Source organism: Heteronotia binoei, chromosome 19, assembly GCF_032191835.1.
Source record: "Heteronotia binoei isolate CCM8104 ecotype False Entrance Well chromosome 19, APGP_CSIRO_Hbin_v1, whole genome shotgun sequence".
Taxonomy (NCBI): domain Eukaryota; kingdom Metazoa; phylum Chordata; class Lepidosauria; order Squamata; family Gekkonidae; genus Heteronotia; species Heteronotia binoei.
This window is the reverse complement of record NC_083241.1, coordinates 29,541,780-29,560,211: the sequence shown is the minus strand read 5'-3', so window position 1 is coordinate 29,560,211 and position 18,432 is coordinate 29,541,780. Positions and strand designations below refer to the sequence as shown.

The 18,432-nt window shown below is 47.8% G+C and overlaps 2 protein-coding genes across 4 annotated transcripts in view; both read right to left on the bottom strand.

Annotated features, from left to right (window-relative positions):
* Nucleotides 1-1,225: 1,225 nt before the first annotated feature.
* LOC132587657 (uncharacterized) lies at nt 1,226-10,555 on the bottom strand. The gene is made up of 5 exons (XM_060259974.1): nt 10,463-10,555; nt 8,353-8,433; nt 5,316-5,434; nt 1,968-2,179; nt 1,226-1,383 (listed from the first exon to the last, which is right to left on the bottom strand). The coding sequence occupies exons 1-5, from the start codon at nt 10,553-10,555 to the stop codon at nt 1,226-1,228; spliced, it is 663 nt and encodes a 220-aa protein (XP_060115957.1).
* Nucleotides 10,556-16,193: 5,638 nt separating this feature from the next.
* The window catches only part of CPEB1 (cytoplasmic polyadenylation element binding protein 1), an 88,270-nt gene continuing 86,031 nt past the window's right edge, over nt 16,194-18,432 (bottom strand). For all 3 annotated transcript variants that reach the window (XM_060260283.1, XM_060260284.1, XM_060260285.1), the window contains one exon: nt 16,194-17,702. In XM_060260283.1, the coding sequence (XP_060116266.1) occupies nt 17,592-17,702 (111 nt within the window). In that variant the 3' untranslated portion in view covers nt 16,194-17,591. The remainder of the gene's footprint in view (nt 17,703-18,432) is intronic.

The following is an 18,432-nucleotide window of genomic DNA, read 5'->3' as shown; positions in this document are numbered from 1 at the left end:
AGCATCTTGTCTTTGGAGACGCGGGGGAGCAATGTGGCACAGGGTGGGAAATCAACAGGTCGGAGTGGATTTGAATACAACCACTGATGGTTCTCATTGTTCAGTTTGACTTATGTGAGATGGCAACCACACACCGTAAAATGGGAAGCAGAACCTTGATTATGCGCTTCTGTTCCCTTAATAGAAATACTGAGTTATTTGCAAGTACAATTTTTAGATTTTCGTCAAAGTGACCTCCTGCTATGATTCTGAAATCCAAACAGTCCATCTGAGAACGTGATAGCGCCCAAACACTTCGGTTTCTTAGTAAGCTTATTTATTTAGCATAATTATGCAAATCAAAGACGTTTGTGTAGTTGTACTGTTTTTCGGCTAATTACAAGAAAAGAGCAAGAATCACTCCACTCTCTAAGATGAGGACAGATGGACTCACATGCTAGCTCAGGAGTGGCCAAAGTTGCTTATTGTAAGAGCCACATAGAATAAACATCAGATGTTGGAGGGAGGGAGGGAGGGAGGGAGGGAAATAGTTGGAGAGGTAGAGGTAGAAATAAAGCAACTTTAACTTTAAATGCATTCTCCAAGCTGCTGGCTGGTTTGGCTGGAAGAAGTGATTTAAAGAAATGCCTTCTCCAAGCCGGCCAATGAGGTGGTGGGGCTTCAAGAGCCACACAATGTGAAAGAGCCACATGTGGCTCCCAAGCCGCAGTTTGGCCACTCCTGTTCTAGCTGTATCTGAAGAAGTGAGCAGTGATTCATGAAAGCATACGCCCTCTTTAAGGTGCTTCTGGACTCTTCTTATATAATTATTATATAGATTTCCTAAGAGATGGATTCAGGGACAGATCCAGATTACCCATCCTGAGAGCCCTTCTTGGTCCTTGCCTAGCAAGGTTCAGTGTGTTTGGCCGAGAGCCCCAGCTTCTTCCAAGTGGGTGTTGGGTTCTTCTCAGAGAATCTGAGTTTCTCCCTCAAGTGTGAGGAAGGGGGAAATTTGGTGAGAGCCACTGCTGCTTCAACTACTGGCTTTTCAAGGGATGCTCCTCCAGAAAGATCTGGCCTGGTTGAGGAACCATCAGTTCTTTTGGTAGAGGAGTCCTTGGCAGACACCAAAGTCCCTTTGCTTGACCACTGGGCTGAGGGCCCAGATTCTTGGGCCGCATGCCCTTTTTTCCAAACGGATGGTGAAAAAGCAGCAGTGATTACCTGGCCCTCCAGGGCAGGCTCATTTCTGCTTCCCCAGAATCTCTCGCCCACCAGACCGGTCCTTGTTCCGCTGCATGGGAAGCGAGCTCTGTTGGGAGAGCAGCTGGGACTCCTTCCATGTGTCGAAGCAGGACCGCTGTTGCCCCCAGCTCTCTGCCTCCGTTGTTCCACTCCTGCCTGGGAAGGACAAAACTTGTGGTCACGCCATGGAGAACAAACAGAAAAAGCCCAGCAGGAACTCATTTGCGCATTAGGCCACACCACCTGACACCAAGCCAGCCGGAACTGTGTTCCTGTCCGTTCCTGCTGGGGGAAAAAGCCCCGTATTTGCATATTAGGCCACACTCCCTGATGTAGCCAATCTGATGTAGACCCAAGTGGGCAGCCATGTTGGTCTGGAGCCGTAAAACAAAGTAGGAGTCAAGAGCACCTTTAAGACCAACAGAGTTTGATTCCGAACGTAAGCTTTAGTGTGCTCCAAGCACACCCGATTCCATGCCTGATGAAGCGTGCTTGGAGCACACAAAAGCTGACATTCTGAATCAAACTTCGTTGGTCTTAAAGGTGCCACTTGACTCCTATTTTGTTCTAATCCTCCTGGAGCTTACGGTAGGCCCTGTACGAAGAGCCCTGTAAACTCTTGGAGGATTGGCTATATCAGGTAGGTGTGGTCTAATATGCAAAGGAGTTCCAACCCAAAAAAAAGCCCTGTCTGTAGCTGTGATTCCTTTTACATCACTCTCCAATCCCAATCACATCACCAGTCCCAATCCAGGACTTTTTTCTTACCTGGCAGCTCCTTGTGCCACGGGGATACCGGGCAAGGCTGTTGCGGATCAGCTGCTCCCGGTGCCAGTCTTGCTGCCAGCGCCCCTGAGCCAGTTCTGACTTCTTCTCCGCCAGACGCTTCATCAGCTGCCGATTTTCCCAATAGATTTGCTCGAGGTCTCGCTGACGCTTCTCCCAGTTCAAACTGTACTGGGGCAGGAGGGTGAGGGAATAGAGTTGCCAAGTCCCATTCAAGAAATATCTGGGGACTTTGGGGGTGAAGCCAGGAGGCACTGAGGGTGGAGCCAGGAGCAAGGTTGTGACGAGCCTCATTGAACGACGAAGGGAGTTCTGGCCCTCACGTTTAAAGGGACCGCACACCTTTTAAATGCCTTCCCTCCATTGGAAATAATGAAGGATAGGGGCATCTTCTTTGGGGGCTCATAGAATTGGACCCCCTGCTCCAAACTTTTTGAAACATGAAGGGTGTTTTCAGGAGAGGCACCGGATGCTATGCTGCAAATTTGGTGCCTCTAGCTCAAAAAACAGCCCACCCCAGCCCTAGATACCCATGGATCAATTCTCTATTATACCCTATGGGAATCATTCTCCATAGGGAATAATGAAGTACCCAGCAGACATTCCCCCCCTTGCTTTCTGATGATCTTGAAGCTGGGGAAGGGCCTCCAAACTGTGGGGTCCCCTGCCCCCACCTGGGGATTGGCAACCCTATGAGGGAAACAGTTGGTCAGAGGGATGGTGGTGGGTTCTTCTTCATACCCTCTGTTCCTAGCACTGCTTTTCTCATTCGATACTCTCAGTCCTTCTTTGGATCCTCCCACAAATCAACTTTGGAATCTGCATGCACTGAATTCGTGCTGTGTCCTCCCCCCCATTAATTTCCCTACCCAAAAGGATTAAACCCACCTGTGTCAGTCAAATACACCCCAGGCCATGGAGGTCCAAACTATTCTCTGGGAACCAACCACTCCTCAGTTAATTGCACTGCCCCAAACCAAGCAAACAATATAACAGGGGTGGCCAAACTGTGGCTCAGGAGCCACATGTGGCTCTCTCACACATATTGTGTGGTTCTCGAAGCCCCCACCATCCCATTGACCAGGTTAGAGAAGGTATTTCTCTCTTTAAATCACTTCTCCAAGCCAAGCCAGCCAATGCAGGGATCTTGGAGAATGCATTTAAAGTTGCTTTCTTTCCACCTCACCCTCCCTCGCCCATCTATTTGCCTGCCTGCCTTCCCTTCAAACATCTGACGTTCACGTCTGGCGGCTCTCAAACATCTGACGTTCATTTAGTGTGGCTCTTACCTTAAGCAAGTTTGGCCACCCCTGCAATAGAAGCACCCATAGCATCTGACAAGCCTGCTAGAAAACGCACAAGTTCTGGGCAATATTCCCTCTAAGATATGGAGACTTCTGAGCAAAAATTCTACTTTGTGAGCTACAGGCATTCAAGTTGTGAGCTACTGCATAACTTAGTTCTGGGGCCATTTTTCCTGAGCTAAGACAAAAATGTGTGAGTTGGAGGCTAAAAGAACTGTGAGCTAGTTCACACTAACTCAGCTTAGAAGATGATGATGAAGATGATACTGGATTTATATCCCGCCCTCCACTCTGAAGAGTCTCAGAGCGGCTCACAATCTCCTTTATCTTCCTCCCCCACAACAGACACCCTGTGAGGTGGGTGGGGCTGGAGAGGGCTCTCACAGCAGCTGCCCTTTCAAGGACAACCTCTGCCAGAGCTTTGGCTGACCCAAGGGACATTAGTCCTCTTGGAGTATTGTTGCACTGCAAGCAGGCCTTGGATTCAGCAGGAGCTCACAGAAGCGCAGCTCCTGAACCTTTCGGAGGGTTCCCCCTCCTCCTCCCCACCTGCCTTGTCCATTGAATAGTAGGTGCAGCTGCGTAACAATCCCTGGATTAGGAGTGCGGGCACCAGCCAGCCACCAGGAGTTTTGCCATACCTCCAGCAGCCTTCATTAACCCCTGGAGAAACCCGCACCACCCTTTCTCCACTTCTTATGTGATTTTGGACAGCAGGTGGCTTGCTGGCCTTTTAACTGGGTGGGGGAGTGGCCAAAGAGAGCCCCAGGCAAGCGAGGCCTGCTTGGGCTGACTGGATTTCTAGCCAGTCCAAGCAGACCTCGCTCACCCAGGGCTCTTCTTTCTTGCGTTGGGTGGCTTTGCTAATGAGTTATGCTAATGAGCTCCACCACCTATTTCTCTATAAAACCACCCCTGACTGCAAGTGAACCACATCAGTTAAAACATAAGAAGAGGATGTATTTAAAAAGGAGAAAGTTTTTTTTTTAAGTACAGATTTTCAGACTTCGACAGGGAGGGAAAAACAATAACAAAGCTAACTGGAACTATAGAACCACCTATAGTGGTGACCCTATAGTGGGGTTCCAGCATACAAAATAAGGTGCTACATATTGTTGCTTAATATGCCCTTTAATTCCCCCCCCTCCCACAAACTTACTTAGCAGAACAGTTCACACCCTGAGCAGAAAAGAACTGCTGTATTTTCAGATGGGCAATGGGCAGTACAAGATCCTGCACAGCTCCAGACTGCTGCTGAGCGGGGATTCCTGGGTTAATGGGAGGTTGCTCATGTGCACAGTTTACAGGCAAGGGGGAGAAGGAGGAGGAGATTAGATTTATAATCACCCCCCTTTATTCAGGCTCTCAGAGCATTTTACAATCTCCTTCTCTTCCCCTCCCCACAACAGACCCCCCTGTGAGGTCAGTGGGGCTGAGAGAGCTCTTCAGAGAACTGCTCTTGAGAGAACAGCTCTTTCAAGAACTATGACTATCTCAAGGTCACCCAGCAGCTGCATGTGGAGGAGTGGGGAATGAAACAGGATAAGCCATGTCAGCAGCAGACCTCTGCTTGTTCTTACTTCAGCCCACTGACCCACTACAATTCTGCAGTTGTGGCCTTCTAATTGGTGACTCAGGGCTTGAACAGGAAGATTTCTCAAGTGAGCCTGTCATGATTTTCCCTCACTGGTTCTACCGTCCTTCTAATTGGAACTCTAACTGGACCCCCCCCCCCACTGCCTTAAACATATAAAGATGGCACAAGGAGAATATGGGAATCTGTCTACTCCCGACTGCAAAAGCAGCAAATAAAGATGACAGCAATTTTAGCTACCCAAGTTGTTGACTCTTCAGCACCGCTTCAATGGGGCAGGGAAAACCATGACCTCTGTGGCCAGCCACTGGGAAGCCTTTGGACTACCTGCTAAGGTTGGAACTCGCTGGGACCCCTGCCTGCCTCTAAGTCCCCAGTGACATCCCCCACCACCCTTCACAGACCTGTGCCTGCAATAGAAGTTCCAGTTGTCCACTCTTCCCTGGGACTGCTTGATACCCCGCAGCCTGGCATGGTTACGGAGATTGTCTCGGCCTCGGGCAGTGTGGCGTTCTTTCTCCAGCTGAAACACAAGCAAGGGTTAGGGGAGAGCTGGAAAGGAGGGGTTGAACTGTATCTCCCAGGCTTAGAAGAGCCAGCCCATGAATTTTGACTTTGTTTGAGGTGAAGCCTTGGTGTATCGTTAAAGAAACAAATGGAAGCAGGGAGGAGGAGAAGGGAGAAGGGAGGAGGAGATTGGATTTATATTCCACTCTTCACTACCGGAAGGAGTCAGAGTGGCTTACAATCTCCTTTCTCTGCCTCTCCCCACAGTAGACACCCTGTGAGGTAGGTGGAGCTGAGAGAGGTCTGACAGAAACTGCTCTCGAAAGGAATAGCTAGCTCTGCAAGAACTTGTGACTGACTCAAGATCACATCAGTTGGTGCATGTGGAGGAGTGGGGAACCAAACCCGGTTCTCCCTGATAAGAGTCCATGCACTTAACCACTACACCAAACTGGCTCTTTAACTGGGCTGTTTCTGCACAACGGTTTTGCTCAAGTTTGCCATCCCGACTGGAGCAGGTGTTTGTGGAGCATTCATGTGGCGTTATCCCCTCATTGTCCACTCTCTCTCCCCCCCCCACCTTTGCTTTGGGGTGATCTTTCCCAAACCTGGCTTGACAGCAGTCCAAAAATATAGTTATCAAAGATGACTAGCTGGTAGGGTTGCCAGCCTCCAGGTGGGTAAAGGGAGAGAGGTAATTTGTAGGATAAAGACAGCACAACTGAAGTTATAGTGACGGAATAACTAAGAATGTTTTGAAACAAAATCATACAACTATGTTCTATAGAAGACTAAATGGCAATAACAATTCCCCAAACGTTTCACAGTTCCCTCAAAGGAGTCCCAATGAACAGGAGGTCGACTTGAACATTCCTGCTTCTAAACCTCTTCTAGAATAGGCTACTCCAACAACATATCTCAACCAAAGCAACAGCTCAGAAAAAAAGTGTTTCTGACGCATCAATAAGTTGCAAAAAGCTGCAAAACCCACAAGATTCTTTTTCAGCGCGTTCAAAGACTGCCCATAGCATCCCCAATGGAAAAAATGGGACAGAAAGTCTCCAGTAAGATTTCAAAATGGCACTAAACTCCCATTGGTCCATTGGGAATGCTATGTGCAGTCTTTGGACGCGCTGAAAAAGAATCTTGTGGGTTTTGCAGCTTTTTGCAACTGATTGATGCATCAGAAACGCTTTGATATTTTTTCCTGAGCTTTTGCCTTTGGTTGAGATCTGTGGTTGGAGCACCCAGTGCTAGAAGGGGATTCGAAGCAGGAAGAATCAAGTCGACTTCCTGTTCAATGGGACTCCTTTGAGGGAATTGTTATTGCTATTTAGTCTTCTATAGAACATATTTGTATGATTTTGTTTCAATACATTCTTAGTTATTCCGTCACTATAACTTCGGTTGTGCTGCCTTTAGCCTCCAGGTGGGGCCTGGAGAATTCCTGGAATTAAAATACAGATTACAGAGATCAGTTCCTCCGGAGACAATGACTGCTTTGGAGGGCGGACTCTGTCTGTGGCACTGAACTCTTGCCGAGGCCCCTCCCTTCCTCAAACCACTCCCTCCTTGGGCTCCACCCCCAACATTTCCAAAGAGTTCCCAATCTAGAGTTGGCAACCCTGCCAGCTGACAAGGAGCAATGTGTCAGTTCTAGAAAAAAGATGCCAGGCTTCAGGCCTTCAGGGTCCTGACTTGAAGACTGTTCCACCGAGTTCTAATTCTTTAAGGCGGCCATAGGTGAGGCAAGAGCTCTGCAGAGTCTCCCTAACATTGTATTTTTAATGTGAACAGCATTAAAACAACATTAATTGGGGGGGGGGGGGGCTTCATATTAGCATAACTCAAGCAGGGCTTTTTTTGTAGCAGGAACTCCTTTGCATATTAGGCCACACACTCCTGATATAGCTAATCCCCCAAGAGCTTACAGGGCTCTTAGTCCAGGGCCTGCTGTAAGCTCCAGGAGGATTGGCTACATCAGGGGTGTGCGGCCTAATATGCAAAGGAGTTCCTGCTACCAAAAAAAAGCCCTCAGTTTAACTGTCCCCTGCACTTTCCTGTTAACTGCACACCCCTTTGCCTGTCTTAACCCTGCAAGAGAAAGAACAACACGCGGATTTTCACTTATTTAAAAATCTCAAAAACCTGGGGTCGCAAAGAGTCTGACTTGACTGTGTGACTGAACAACAACAGAAAATCTCAAAGCCAAAACTGATATTGCATTTCCTCCACCAGATGTTGTTGTGCTATATATAGCACAGCTATCGTGCAGTCTCCAATGGTGAACCCATGTATATTCACATGTCCATCAACTGCATTAACCTTGTGTTGTACACGTAAGAGACAGGATAGGAATCACCATGTTGGGAGGATTCTAATCCCTCAAAAGTGTAAGAATTTAAGAAAAGCACTGTTGGATCAGGCCAATGGCCCATCCAGTCCAACACTGTGTGTCACACAGTGGCCAAAAACCCAGGTGCCATCTGGAAGTCCACCAGCGGGGCCATAAGAACGTAAGAGAAGCCCTGTTGGATCACGCCAGTGACCCATCCAGTCCAACACTGTGTGTCACACAGTGGCCAAAAACCCAGGTGCCACTCAGAAGTCCACCAGCAGGCCCATAAGAATGTAAGAGAAGCCCTGCTGGATCAGGCCAGTGGTCCATCCAGTCCAACACTCTGTGTCACACAGCCAAAAAACTAAGTGCCATCAGGAGGTCCATCAGTGGGGCCAAGACACTAGAAGCCCTCCCACTGTCACCCTCCCCAGGCACTAAGAATACAGAGCATCACTGCCCCAGACAGAGAGTTCCATCAATACCTTGTGACTAATAGCCACTGACAGAACTCTGTTCCAGATGTTTATCCAAACAGCATCTTCTGTTATCACAACGGTCCCTGTAAGCGTCCAACCCTGTGCAAAATACTCTACCTGCATTTTCTTCAGGTTCACCTGTAGATGCAGAGGCACCGGGAGAGCTGTGGTATCGACAACAGGGACAGCCAGCTCTACCTGCAAGCAGCAGAGACCAGCACACAGGTGAGTAAACGCGGAGAAGGCTGAGCGCAGATACACAAAACGGCCATTCTCCAAAGCTGTGTATTGCTATCAACATGTGCTCTTTAAAAAGGTTATTCTTTCCCTGCATGGCTTTTTTTTTGTAGCAGGAACTCCTTTGCATATTAGGCCACACACCCCTGATGTAGCCAATCCTCCAAGATTTTACAGGGCTCTTATTACAGGGCCTACTGTAAGCTCCAGGTGGATTGGCTACATCAGGGAGGTGTGGCCTAATATGCAAAGGAGTTCCTGCTACAAAAAAAGCCCTGTTTCCCCGTCATCAACACCCCCATTTTCAGAGGAAGTCCACCTCTGAATCTCAGTGCCAGGAGGTAACATCAGGGGAAGACCTCGGCCTCTGTGCCCTGCGATTGGACTAAACCTGCACCCTTAAGGTTGGGAAATACCTGGAGATTTTTGGGGCGGAGACTCAGGAGGGAGATGTTTGGGCCATAGAGTCCAACTCAAGAGCACATAAATCAGTTATTATTATTTATAACATTCATTCCTATTATCCTGGAGAAAACGGCTGCTTTGGTATGTGGACTGCGTGGTGCTATACGCTACCAAGGTCCCTCCCAGGGGTGGAATTCTAGCAGGAGCTCCTTTGCATATTAGGCCACAGACCCCTGATGTAGCCAATCCTTCAAGAGCTTCCAAAAATGAGCCCTGTAAGCTCTTGGAGGATTGGCTACATCGGGGGAGTTGCCTGCCTCTGCGTAGCGACCCTGGCCTTCCTTGGCCGTCTCTCATCCAAATACTAGCCTGGCCCATCCCTGCTTAGTTTCTGAGATCTGACAAAATCAGGCCACCCCCAGTATGTAAATTTAATTAGGGGATGCAGCCTTTAATCTGCTAATGAGTTAGAGCCCCTTTGATTTACTAAGAAGTCCCCTTATAAAGCTTTTAAAAGAGTGTTAAACAAAAAAAACCAAAAACATAACCCTGCAGGGAGGGACGGTGGCTCAGTGGTAGAGCATCTGCTTGGTAAGCAGAAGGTCCCAGGTTCAATCCCCGGCATCTCCAAAAAGGGTCCAGGCAAGTAGGCATGAAAATCCTTAGCTTGAGACCCTGGAGAGCCGCTGCCAGTCTGAGAAGACAACACTGACTTTGATGGACCAAGGGTCTGATTCAGTAGAAGGCAGCTTCATATGTTCATATGTTCAGATTCAAAAGAGGCATTCCCTTTGAGCCATGTGGAGGGAGCCATTTCTCATAAAATGCTCGCTAATAACCAACTGAATGGCACAGACCACATCTAATAAGGACCCTGCACTTTCTTCCTCCCCTTCAGAACAATGGCAAGTCTGTTCACTGCATGAATATTAACAAATTAAGACTTCCTATATTTGCATACAAATATTTCTTTAATGGGGCAATAGCTCTAACGCAGGAGTGGGCAAACTGTGCCTCTTTCGTACATATTCTGTGGCTCTTGAAGCCTGCCCCATCAGCCCGCTTGGAGAAGGCATTTGTCTCTTTAAATCACTTCTCCAAGCTTGGAGAAGGCAAAGTTAAAGTTGTTTTCTTTCCACCCTTCCTCCACATATCTATCTTCCTTCCTTCCCTTTCCTTCCCTCCCTCCCTCAGTTGTCCTTGAAAGAGCAGCTTCTGTGAGAGCTCTCTTAGCCCCACCAATTTCACAGGGTGTCTGTTGTGAGGGAAGAAGATAAAGGAGATTGTAAGTCACTCTGAGACTCCAATTCAGAGAGAACGGCAGGCTATAAAGGGCGGGGTATCAGTCTATGGTCTTCTTCTTCCTTCCTTCTCTCCCTCCAACATCTGATGTTAATGTCTTGCAACTCTCAAACATCTGACATTTATTCTATGTGGCTCTTACATTAAGCAAATTTGGCCACCCCTGCTCTAACGCATCACTCCATTCTGGCTGTGGGTCAGCATGTGCTGTTGTAGGTCTGACCTGAAGGGGTCGTATCCAGCAAGGCACCCTAAATTTCCCCCCTGAAAACTTCCCTCATACCTTTCTGCGGTGTTCCTGATAATTGGTCTTGTCCCATTTCTCTTGCAGGTACCTGCTGGTTGCAGGAAAAAGAGGCTGGTAGGATCTGTACATGCCTTATATGCGAAGCACTGGAACTTCCCTAGCACAGACAGGCAAGAGGAAATGGCGGAACTGGGTCCAGGTGAGAAAGCAACAGATGACTTCACTGGGTCCTAACCTCCACCTCACCGATGACCACAAAAGCTTCCAATCACACTGATAGCTGAAAACTAAAGCAACATGGTTAGCAATCCAGCTCCGGCAGTGGAAAGCCCAGACACTCTCCTCCTATACATTTCTAGGGCAAGCCCAAAGTAGTGGGCATTTCCAGGGCAATCCCAAAGTAGAGGGCAGGAAAAGAAGGCGAGAGGGCAAGTTTGGTCTTCAAATCTATCCAAATTAGAATGTCTCACTGAGGTTTACGGAACACATCCCGCTCTTCTTGCCTCTGCATACTCCTCTGCAGGGCCCCTCCCATAAAGATGTTGCAGGATTTGCTTCTATCGCCATGGGAGCTCTCCAGGCATCATAGCGCTTCATTCATTATTCACACAGCCCTCCAGTGGGAAACTTGATCTACCCCAGAAAGGTGCAGCGGGGAGGAGTTTGCTAACCGAGAGGAAGCAAGGCAAGCCGCTGAAGGAGATGCAGGGGTTGGCAAAGTCATGGTATATTGCAGGGGTGGCCAAACTTGCTTAATGTAAGAGCCACAAAGAATAAATGCCAAATGTTTGAGAGCTCGGATTCAGTGGGAGCTCACAGGAGCACAGTGCCTGAACCTTTCTGAGAGTTTCACCTTCTTCTTCTTCTGAGAGTTCCACCTCCTTGTCCATTGAATAGTAGGTGCAGCTGCATAACAATCCCTGGGTGAGCTCCACCACCTATTTTTCTACAAAACAACCCCTGTTTGAGAGCCACAAGACGTGTATGTCAGAGGAAGAAAGAAAGGAGGAAAGGAAGAAAGAAAGGAAGAAAGAAAGAAAGGAGGGAAGAAAGAAAGAAAGAAAGGAGGGAAGAAAGAAAGGAGGGAAGAAAGAAAGAAAGGAGGGAAGAAGGAAAGAAAGAAAGAAAGAAAGAAAGAAAGAAAGAAAGAAAGAAAGGAGGAAAGGAAGGAGGAAAGGAAGGAGGAAAGGAAGGAGGAAAGGAAGGAGGAAAGGAAGGAGGAAAGGAAGGAAGGAGGAAAGAAAGAAAGAAAGAAAGAAAGAAAGAAAGAAAGAAAGAAAGAAAGAAAGAAAGAAAGAAGTGAGTGAAAGGTAGAAAGAAAGCAACTTTAAATGCATTCTCCAAGCTGCTGACTGGCTTGGCTTGGCGAAGTGATTTAAAGAGACGAGTGCCTTCTCCAAGCCAGCCGACAGGGTGGTGGGGGCTTCAAGAATCACACGTGTAACAGAGCCACATGCGGCTCCCGAGCCACAGTTTGGCCGCCTCTGGTATATTGCATCAGGCCTTCAAAAGCTAAAGTGAGCCTAGTTTCAGGGGCTGAATGCAACTCAGTTCAGTGAAGCGCAACCCACATGACCGAGGCCCGTTCCAGATTTTCAGGGGCTGTGGCCAGAAAGTGCTCTGCTCACTATTCCGCCTCCTTTCTTGCCCCTCCCCCACTGGCTTGAACATCGTGTTCCTGCCCATTCGCAAGTTCTCCCACCACCTGCAGTCCCAGCTGTCCACGCTGCCCGCATGCCCTTTCCCCAGAGGTGCTGGGGTTTGGGTGCAGCTAGAGGTGCCACTACCATGCTCTGTGCGCCACTCACATGCCCTTTTCTGGCAGCGCTAGAGAAGCACATGCAGCTGGGAGAACAGAAGATCAAGCACTCCCAAGTCTGCAGTGGCAGGGCACAAGTGCAGGCACCAGAGGAATCAATTATCGTTAAGGCAGTGTGTGTAGAATAGCTAGGAGATCCTAAGATTGTCTGGCAGCCAGAAGCGCAAGCTGTTTTATCCTTAAGCACCGCTAGGTGGTGAGCAAGTTTTTTTTTTAAGCAAAAGACCTTTCAGAGGTGGTTTACCTTTGCCTGCCTCTGCATTACACCCCTGGTATTCCTTGGAGATCACCCTTCCAAGGTTATGCATGGGATAGAGAAGGTAGAGAAAGAAATACTTTTCTCCCTTTCTCACAATATTCATGGGCACTCAATGAAATTGGTGAGCAGTCAGATTAGAACAGATAAAAGGACGTCCTTCTTCACCCAAAGGGTGATTAACACATGGAATTCACTGCCACAGGAGGTGGTGGCGGTTACAAGCATAGTCAGCTTCCAGAGGGGACTGGATAAGCATATGGACCAGAGGTCCATCAGTGGTTATTAGCCACAGGGTATTGTTGGAACTCTGTCTGGGGCAGTGATGCTCTGTATTCTTGGTGCCTGGGGGGCACAGTGGGAGGGCTTCTAGTGCCCTGGCCCCCCTGGACTTCCTGATGGCACCTGCGTTTTTTGGCCACTGTGTGACACAGCGTGTTGGACTGGATGGGCCATTGGCCTGATCCAACATGGTTTCTCTTATGTTCTTACTAGCCACGGCTAACCTTGCTTCGCTTCTGAGATTTGATGAGATGGGGCTAGCTTGGGCAATCCAAAAGGAGAAATGCAAGCAAGAAATCATCAGTAGAAGGGCTCTTACGGAAACTTGGCCTGCGTAAGAGTGAATTCCCCAACTGGTACTCATTCCAACCACATTAATATGTTGCAGCAAACTCCAAAGTTGGCTTTGTGACCCCTTAAAGACAACTGTGTTTCCATGGTCCCAGTTGATGACTCCCAAGTCACCAAAGTTAAACGGCCAGCCAGTTTATACTTCAGAGGATCACACAACAATGAATCGTTTTCCTCCCTCTCCCAAAATACTAGAATTTGAGAGCATTCAATGAAGCTGTAGGTTCAGGACAGACAAAAAAGAAATTCTTGACAAAACAGGGTGTGATTCAAATGTAGAATGTTCTTATGAGGACCTCAGCCTTTATGTCCTGTTGGTCCTCCAGAAGAGCTGGTTGGCCACTGTGTGAGAAAGGATTCTGGACTAGATGAACCATAAGTCTGATCCAGCAGGGCTCTTCTTATATTCTTGTGCTTGTTTGTCAACCACTGGATGTTTCAAGCTACATTTAATGGTGGAAAGATGTACCAACCCTGATTGACATTTCAGAAAGTTGTGAAACACAATGAAGCTGGCCAAAACCTTTTAATGGACTGATTGTCAATCCCCAATGAAGGTAATTTGTCCAGAGTTCATTCATAGCATTTGCAGAGAGGCAGTCTCTCTAAGCCTGGAGTATCAAACTCATTTGTTATGAGGGCCGGATCTGACATAAATGAGACCTTGTTGGGCCGGGCCATATGTGTATCTATTTAAGATTACGCAGCAGAGATATAAAGTTTAAAAAGGACACAGATAAACACAATTAAAGATTTAAAAAAAATAAAAATAAAACATGCTTAAAACATTAGCACTCATTGGTCTTAAAAGTGCTTTCTCTGTGTTTCTCCCATGGGATCCAGGAAACTGGGCAAAGGAAGCTCTGGCTCTTTCTTTCCTTCCCCAGGAGGGGAAGGAGACAGCCAATAGAAGGAAGAGAGGCTTGGCTCGGTAGCTCTGCTGTGCAATTGAGAGAGCCTGGCAAAGCAAGCTCTCCCTCCCCAAGGGAGCTCAGCCAATGAAGAAAATAGAGGTTTTGCTCTGTAGCTCCTCTATGATTGAGCAAGCCTGGCAAAACAAGCTGTGATGCAGAAGGAAGCAAGAGAGGACGGAAGCAAGCAGATGACAGCCAATTGCTCAGGGGCCTCATAGGAGCCCTCCTGGGGCCTGTTTCAGCCCTTGGGCTACATGTTTGACACCTCTGCTCTAAGCTGCCAGACCAACAAGAGCTCTGGTAGACTAGTTTGTTTGATTTAGAAAGCATAGACGGGCTCCTTGGAGTAAACAGAGTATTTGTTCTCCCAGACAAAGTTAGAGCAGCCAGATGCCAACAGAGAACACATCCAAATAATACTGGGGAAATATTTCTATCCCTCAAGGGATAAGTTACCTTTCTTCCCAGAATTGTTCCTGTTGAATTACGTAGACTTTCTTCCCAAAAGATACTCAGGCATTTATTTTCAGTGCCACAACCTCTGCAAGATTAGTCTTTTCTAGATACAAGAAGAGCAATATAAATCCAAATGAAAAAGAGTGGCTGAAATGTACAGTTGAGCATTGTAGCAGGAACTCCTTTGCATATCAGGCAACACCTCCCCACCTCCTGATGCCACCAATCCTCCAAGAGCTTACAGCAGGCCCTGTAAGAGCAGCCCTGTAAGCTCTTGGAGGATTGGCTACATCAGGGAGTGTAGCCTAATATGCAAAGAAGTTCCGGCTGCAAAAGAAGCCCTCCAGTTGAGTAAATTAACCTGTACATTGTAAGGTAACTTTTTTTTCTTTGCTGCCAAGTTGAAGCCAATTTACAGGGACCCTGTAGGGCTTTAAAGACAAGAGATGTTCAGAGGTGGTTTGCCGTTGCCTGCCTCTGCTTAGCAACCCTGTGGTGGCTTAGCAACCCTGAATTCTGTGGTGGTCTCCCAACCAAGTAGGCCTCATTTTGGGCAGGAGCTCACAGGAGCGGAGCTCCAGAACCTAAGTTTTATTGTGCTCTTTCTTTACCTTCTCCCCTCTCGTCGATACTTGCTTCTGGGGGCTCCATTGTTCAAACCGCCTGTAAGAATCTTGCTGAACTCTCAGATTTGACAAACTTCCTAATATCCCTCCTCCCACCCAAAAAGGAAAATAACCAACATATGTAAAGCAGACAGATAGAAATCTTCCTCATGCCACTGTGGCCACGTAGGAGAGAGTAATTTTAGAAGTATGGTGCGAGTAAGGTTTTATTATGACAACTCTAATTCAAGAAGCATTTTAAGGTAGATGCTGAACTGATGTAATTTAGTGCACCTTCCAGTGATGTCAGGGGTGTGTGGCATATGCAAATGAGTTGTGCTAATGAGCTCTGGCACCTCTTTTTCTACGAAATGACCCTAGCAACTGAGTCGTAGCCAGGACTGACCTTTCTTAGCTTCTGAGATCTGATGAGCTCAAGCTAGCTTGGGCCATCCAACTCAGTGCTTTAATAAATAAACAGACTAAAAATCCGCTTCCTTATGCAGAGCAGAAATGAAAGCAAAGCCCTCATCTAGGTCTGAATTTAGGAGCAGGTGGACGTATTTGCTTCTGTCAAAAGATGAATTTGCTTCAGACAGATGTATTTGCCTCTATCAAAGGACGTATTTGCTCCTTTCCAATTCCACCCAGAGCTGGATTAACAATTAGGCCAAGTAGGCACTGGTCTACGGGCCCCCATGCCTTTAGGGACCCCGGGCCGGCTCCTCCCCCCATTTCCCTCTGCTTGCAGCCCTCCCAGCCTGCACACGCAGCCAGCAACTGAGCCGCACTTTGCCTGACTTGCCTGGGGTGGCTGCTGCTGGCGTTGTCGCCAAGTTTGCCTCTCTCTGCCTCTTTGTCGAAGGGGCTTTTGAGAAGGGGCCTGCAGACTGCAGCAGGGGCCACAGGCCATGGGGCAGCCACTCCAACTCTGAGATAATTTGCGAGGGGCCCCCCCACGTTTTTGACTGCCGAGGGGCTTCCACAGGGTTTAATCCGGCCCTGAACCCACCCCTTGCCCATCTCAAACACCCTCGAGCCGCCGCCGCCATCGAAAAGGAGAAAGAAAAAGTACCCCTCGGGATCTGCTGCAACGTGTTTTATTATGTGCCAAGAACTACATCACAGCTTACTCCACGCATCTGTAGGCGAGTGCAGTCTTGCCTGCCTGGTAACTACAATGAGGTAGAGACTTCACACACCGCTTCACAAAACCTCACAAAGAGCAGCCGGCAATATGCAAACATCAGCTCAGCAGGAAGAAGGGAGAAATTATGACACTGGTTCTTTGGCACACAGCTTCCATAAAGTTTTTTTTTGGGGGGGGGGGGGGAGGAAGAGAGAGGGAGAAACAAAATCAAACTTCAACTCCCTGCATATTCTCCAGGCTGCACGTACATTCCTCGGAAGGGTTACTTTCCTCTCCCTCCCCTGAAACAAGAAACGGGCTTCTCAGCAACCTCTACCAAAAGTGCAGCCCTTTTAACAGCTCAGTTTATAAAAAGAAAATTGAAGTCTTGTGACTTTGTGATTAAAAACCTGTTATCAAGCATCCCCCTCCCCTTGAGTGCAACGTAAAGTGCAACGAACTATATACAGCAGCTCAGAGATCGTTTATCCGGTCCAGTTTCAAAATCCAAAAAAATCCGACCATTCTGGGTTGCAAATATTCCTTGTTATATTCACAACTGGGGAACATTTTTTTTTTTCCTTTTTAAACTAACAGCTCCCAGACACAAAGTTTGCAATGATGTTAAAGCTGCCAGGGAAAGAAAGAAAATTATTTCTTCTCATCTCATCTCAAACGACTTAAAAACCATTCAAGAGAGTGTAAAAAGGACCTGGTAAAAATCCTGGAGCGTAAAATATGAAATATATTTTGGTTTTAAGTGAAGAGCAAAAGTCCCCTTGTTGTTACAGTAAAAAACACCAGCTGAACGTTCAGTTTATTCCATTCAGACGGGGGAGTTTTAAATGAATGGAAAGGCACTGTATGGCAACTGCAAAAGAACGGAGTCAATGAGACCTGCATTATTACCACCAGTATTGCGAGGAATGTAAAAAAGGGGCCCTTGATAAATAAGAAACTGAGGTGAGGCATCTGCATTCAACGCCGTCTTAACACATGGCCCTTCGTAATGCTTCTGGTCAGCAATTAAGGAACCAAAAGTCTGGGAACTGAAGAATTGTTGGAGGGGCCCACCCCTCTTAAAAAAAACACACACGCACTACCCAAAACAAACCCAACCCCTCCCCCGCCGACAAGAAAATTCACTGTGCATTAGTGCAGGAACAAATAAAAAGACCAGCAGTGCAAACGTGAGAAAGGCAAGATATCTCCCGTTCAGTCCTTCCGACGGGGTCTCCCTCCAGTTTGGGGGTCTGGCGCCGGCAAGCATGCTCGGTCTGTCTTCCTGCGGCAGGTCAATGGAAGAGGAACTGCAAGCAGCTCTTGGCGCCCTCGGGGGGGAAAAACGCTGCTCTAGCTGGAGTCTCTGTTCTTCTGGTTGCGCATCAGTGGGCGGTGATGATGCAAGATCTCCATGGAATGTTTCCAGTGCCAGCAGGGGCGGCAGAAGTACTTGAAGCAGATCTAGAAAGGGAGGGGGTTTTTTTGGGGGGGGGGGAAGGAAGGCAAAGAGTAAACGTGAGGCATGCTCAAGCCAAGGGCGGTGTGTGTGTGTGTGAAGAGGAGGCAGGCAGTTTGTTCTTAGCCTCAAATCTAAACCCTGACTAATTTGGGACACTAGATAAATCTTGCAAACTGTGTTACATGCACTCCCTGTCTGAGCAGAGAGGAAGGAAGGAAGGAAGGAAGGAAGGAAGGAAGGAAGGAAGGAAGGAAGGAAGGAAGGAAGGAAGGAAGGAAGGAAGGAAGGAAGGAAGGAAGGAAGGAAGGAAGGAAGGAAGGAAGGAAGGAAGGAAGGAAGGAAGGAAGGAAGGAGTGATGTATGTGAACTAATGTGATTATCAAGGTGTTCCTGCCTGGCTCATTGGAGCCTGAAGGACTGAACTTGGGGACTTGGGAACAATGGGCAGTGGGATCCAAATCCCTGCTGCCCTGCTCCAATCACAGGCCCCCCTGCTAGTTTGAATGATCCAATGGGAAACCAGAGTTGTATATAGTCAGCCCTGTGGGCTCAGTTCTCCAGTCTTTGTAGAGCAGCTACCCACCATGCTGCATGTAATAAAGAGCTGTTTATCACTCCTACTTTGCCTCTTCAATGCATAGAACCCACTATATTATAGAAGGAAAACAGATGGGGAGAAGAGGTGGAAAGAAAGCAACTTTTAACTTCAAATACACTCTCCAAGTTGCTGGC

What these genes read in the sequence shown, in the direction of transcription:
- LOC132587657 (XM_060259974.1), bottom strand. Translation starts at nt 10,555, where the DNA reads ATGTACAGATCCTACCAGCCTCTTTTTCCTGCAACCAGCAGGTACCTG. An exon ending in TGAACCTGAAGAAAATGCAG is followed by an intron (nt 5,435 to 8,352) that starts GTAGAGTATTTT and finishes CTTGTGTTTCAG; the next exon opens with CTGGAGAAAGAACGCCACAC. An exon ending in AAAGTCCTGGATTGGGACTG is followed by an intron (nt 1,384 to 1,967) that starts GTGATGTGATTG and finishes TGTCCTTCCCAG; the next exon opens with GCAGGAGTGGAACAACGGAG.